We start from the raw sequence: 4,850 nt of genomic DNA on the forward strand, positions 1-4,850 counted from the left end.
CTGTTGTTGCGGGCGGCGGAGAAGTACCCGCGGACCCCCAAGTGCGCACGCTGCCGCAACCACGGGGTGGTGTCGGCACTCAAGGGCCACAAGCGCTACTGCCGCTGGAAGGACTGCTTGTGCGCCAAGTGTACGCTCATCGCGGAGCGCCAGCGCGTCATGGCGGCACAGGTGGCGTTGCGCAGGCAGCAGGCTCAAGAGGAGAACGAGGCGCGCGAGTTGCAACTGCTTTATGGCACTGCCGAGGGCCTGGCGCTGGCCGCCGCTAACGGCATCATCCCACCACGACCGGCCTACGAGGTCTTTGGCTCAGTGTGCGCCGCCGACGGCGGGGGGCCTGGAGCCGGAGCGCCCGCAGGGACCGGAGGTGGCTCAGCGGGCACAGGGGGCGCAGGTGAGAACTCGGTCAGGGATGGGGGGAAGCTGCAGGGTGCCAGCAGGGATGTGCGCCTAGTCTTGGTACTGGAAGAGTAGAATCCCTTTCTCCAAACGTTCGAACTGCTGGAGTTCACTGCGCACGCGGCTCCAATATTGAGTACAGACACATAAACTCTCCTTCCTCCCCTTTCAGGAGCATTTATTTGCACTTTCTTCCTTTCTATTACCGGGCCCAAATGTGGAAACTTTAATCTTACTCTCCTCCACGCAGACACAGGCAGGTCTCTACCTCCCTCCTTACTTCCTTTTATCTATTCCGTGTGGCTCACGTCTTTTCCTTTGCTCTGCTTTCTTAGCCATCTTTCCCTTTGCTCCATCCCTACTCTTTTTTTCATAAACCCGACTCCTTCCAAGCCCCTCCAAGTCTGCATTACTTTCTTTAGGTACTGAAGACACCCTCTTTCATTTTCCCAGGGAGATTCCTTTTCTCGCATTCCTGATGCTCCTTTTGGACAACTATGCCCCACTTCTTTGTAGCTTCTTTCTCTATCAGACCTGGTTTTCTTAGGGTGCACATCTTCTGGCTTCCCTTTTCCTCATCTCTGTCTATTCCCTCCCTACACTCACCTTCTTCTGTGCTCCTGTGGCTTTTTCTGGGAGGACAGAAATTAGACTGGGGCTATGGAGCAGGGGGCTCAGCTCTGGAGGGGAGAACTTCTCTGGTCTCAGTTTTGGAGAAGGTGGATTAGAACATAGGATTTACTGTCTGTAGAGAGGCTTGTGACCTCCTTCATAATCGTGACTACTGGGCTGCCCAGGAACAGGGTTGGCTCTTGGAATCCTGGGATGGAATAGGGTCTTCTATACAGTGTGAGGTATAGTTAGAAGTTCTGCTGGGTCCTGTTTGAATCCTGGACCAGGCTACTTCTCCAGGGGAGAGTGGAACTGGGAGATAGTTAAAAGTGGAGGTGTTGAGGCACAGATGTGGCAAGAACAGTACTGAATATTAAGATTACAGGGCCCAGTGGTAGGGGTTCTGGGTACAGAAAGAAAGTAAGCCCTAGGGGCAGGGAATAAAGGATCATGGGAGCCTAGAGAGGGAGGAATACTGGAGCAAAAATCAAGAAGGGGCACTGGAGCCTCCTTAATACAGGTTTTGGGATTCTGAGAGGCAACTGGGATCCAAAGGGCTTAGGTGCTGTGGGTGCCTATTCCCCTTAATCACTTGTCACATCCTTATTTTCTCCCGTCTCAGAAGCCAAGTTGCAGAAGTTTGACCTGTTCCCCAAGACATTACTTCAGGCAGGCCGCCCGGGCAGCCCACAGCCACCGCAGGTGAAGCCCTTATCGCCCGACGGCGCAGACTCGGGTCCCGGGACGTCGTCCCCAGAGGTGCGGCCCGGCTCAGGCTCGGAGAACGGCGACGGCGAGTCCTGGGAGGCTAGGATGCGCCCGCGAGCGGGCGTTTCTGGCTCAGTCACACGTCGCTCTGTTCCTGCTTCAAGTGCTCACCTTGACGGCTCTTTAAGACCGGCCGCAGGCAAGAGGGCGGGTGGGCAGGATTCGTCCCGAGTTTACAGTATATTTAATCTATAAAACCTGATAGGTACAATGCGCGCATAGTCTAATTTTTCCATTTTGTCCTTTTTTTTTTTTTGCTTGTTTTTGAATGTTTTTCACGTTAATACCGAGGTCACCTACAGATTACAATTAATAACTTAGAATTCCATTTTATAACATTATACACTGGCTTGTATATATATATATGTATAGATTATATATAGATTTATACATATATAAAAACTCACACTGCACCAAGGAAACCCATGCTTATCGGCATAAGCAACAAAGAGAGCGACAAATACCGCAACGAGGAAAGTATATCGATATATGTGTGTGTGTGTGTGTGTGTGTGTGTCCCAAAGACTAGACTCAGTGCCAAGAGATGTGTACATCCTANCAGGCTGGGCCCGCCGCACCCCCGCACCACAGACCCTTGCTGGCCGGCGCTATGGCACCCGGGGCGTTGGGCTCGCTGAGCAGTCGCTCAGCCTTCTCGCCATTGCAACCCAATGCCAGTCACTTTGGCGCGGATGCGGGCGCCTACCCGCTGGGTGCACCTCTTGGCCTGAGTCCATTGCGCCTGGCCTACTCCGCAGCGGCAGCACACAGCCGTGGCCTGGCCTTCATGGCACCCTACTCCACCGCGGGCCTGGTGCCCACGCTCGGTTTCCGCCCGCCTATGGACTACGCCTTCAGCGATCTCATGCGTGACCGCTCGGCCGCAGCCGCAGCGGCAGTGCACAAGGAGCCGACCTATGGTGGCGGCCTATACGGGCCTATGGTCAATGGTGCCCCAGAGAAGCAGTAGGACTAAGGGCCCAGCAGCCTGGCGGCTCCCAAACATTAACCCCAGCCTTGTTCCCGCGGGCCGCCGGCCCCACTTCGCCTGGCGCGCTCTTTGCGCCCTGGCTGGGGTCTTCTGGCTCGGAGATGTTTTTTTGGTTTTGTTTTGGAGAGTGGGTGAAAAGAGCTGAGCAAAGGGCAGCATATAGAGGTGCAGGTGTTCTTGTAGGGTGTGAGTGGCCTGGATCCTCATCCCTCCTTCCAGCAACCTCCACAAGTCTCGCTCAGCCGCTTTTTCAAAAGGCCAGGTATTCTTGAGAATTCAGAGGGCGGTTGCTCCTGCTGCTCCTTTAGCTACGCTCAACCCGCCCGCCCACGCTCTCCAACGGACTGCAGGCTAATCCGAGAGTTTCCTCTGTGTCTCCCCAATCCTCCCTTTTAAAAAGTTTAAAGTATTCGCTCTAACAAATATAAATTTAGGATGTACACATCTCTTGGCACTGAGTCTAGTCTTTGGGACACACACACACACACACACACACACATATATCGATATCATTTTTTTTTTTAAGGAAACAAGTTCTAAGGTGCACTTTCCTCGTTGCGGTATTTGTCGCTCTCTTTGTTGCTTATGCCGATAAGCATGGGTTTCCTTGGTGCAGTGTGAGTTTTTATATATGTATAAATCTATATATAATCTATACATATATATATATACAAGCCAGTGTATAATGTTATAAAATGGAATTCTAAGTTATTAATTGTAATCTGTAGGTGACCTCGGTATTAACGTGAAAAACATTCAAAAACAAGCAAAAAAAAAAAAAGGACAAAATGGAAAAATTAGACTATGCGCGCATTGTACCTATCAGGTTTTATAGATTAAATATACTGTAAACTCGGGACGAATCCTGCCCACCCGCCCTCTTGCCTGCGGCCGGTCTTAAAGAGCCGTCAAGGTGAGCACTTGAAGCAGGAACAGAGCGACGTGTGACTGAGCCAGAAACGCCCGCTCGCGGGCGCATCCTAGCCTCCCAGGACTCGCCAAACGCCCTGGCGGAAGGGCCAGCAGCGAAAAACGCTGCTGCAGAAAACCGCTCACTTTGTGCTTTCCTTTGCATAGATAAAAGCTAGAAATAAATGTTATTTTCTAAGAAAACAATGCCGAATCCCGGCTTCTCAAGCGGCCGGGAAGAAAAGGTCTTGATTTTCCTCTGGGACCACGGTGCCAGGGAGAAATTTGACCTAGGCCCAGCCAGTGCTCCTAAACTCTAAAAGGTTACGGGAAAGGAAGCTGCCTCAAAACTCACGGAATAAGTGCACCCCTTGCTCAATCCGGACCCTGAAAACATTTAGGTCCAGCGCGCGAGCTGTGGTGGGGTGGCCCTGGGTCCGGGACGCGCAGGCTGAGCCTTCACAAGGGTCCTGCTAGGCTGGGGACACTTTCCGCTTTCCCCCGGTGCAGATTTGGGTGCATCCACACAGAGTCGGTCTGGCGGCGGCTGGACAGGGATGGCTTCCACCGTTCTCCAGTTAGGGCCTGTGGCCTGGGAGTTATTTTGGGGTGGTGGCCATGAGGACTCGCCTTCGGGTCAGAAGTCGTCCCCGCAGCCTATTACCTTTCCTTCTCACACAGACCTGAGTAAATTAGGCTTCTGAACCTACCCCCTCTTCCAACCTTGGGTCCCTCCCGCACTCTGCAGTGTGACTGCCCCTCTCTAGGAAATAGGGTGCCCCCTCCCCTAGGCTGGGGCCGGCGACATCCCAAGGTAAACTTCTGGGGCCAGCGCGAGTTCCGCCAGGCGGTGAAACTTAATAGCAGGACAAGAAAACGGTTTAATAAAGAAGGGCTTTAATAGGGAACTAATTTGATTGAGTTGCCTAATTCCACTTTAATTGGAAAGGGGGTTTGGCTGTTTGGTTATAAAGTGCGAGGGTGACGATGAGATGGAAATGGGGCGGGGGGAGAAGGAGCTGGAGAAGAAAGATGCGAGCAAGAGAGAAATGGGGCGGGAAAGGGAATTAAGATAGGAAGGAATGAAGATGGAGAGAAGAGGGAAATGTTAGAAGACAGGAAGGTGGGAGAGACTGTGTAGGACTTTCTAGAAGTGTGGACTTTGTAGCCC

At 52.5% G+C, this 4,850-nt stretch overlaps 1 protein-coding gene across 1 annotated transcript in view; it reads left to right on the plus strand.

The window, feature by feature from the left end:
- The window catches only part of Dmrta2 (DMRT like family A2), a 4,934-nt gene extending 1,012 nt beyond the window's left edge, over positions 1-3,922 (plus strand). Inside the window, exons 2-4 of the mRNA XM_048816308.1 lie at positions 6-394; positions 1,634-1,926; positions 2,342-3,922. Of these exons, the coding sequence (XP_048672265.1) occupies positions 6-394; positions 1,634-1,926; positions 2,342-2,749 (1,090 nt within the window). The 3' untranslated portion in view covers positions 2,750-3,922. The remainder of the gene's footprint in view (positions 1-5; positions 395-1,633; positions 1,927-2,341) is intronic.
- Positions 3,923-4,850: the final 928 nt, after the last annotated feature.

The sequence above is a fragment of the Marmota marmota genome, unplaced genomic scaffold, assembly GCF_001458135.2.
Source record: "Marmota marmota marmota unplaced genomic scaffold, marMar, whole genome shotgun sequence".
Taxonomy (NCBI): domain Eukaryota; kingdom Metazoa; phylum Chordata; class Mammalia; order Rodentia; family Sciuridae; genus Marmota; species Marmota marmota.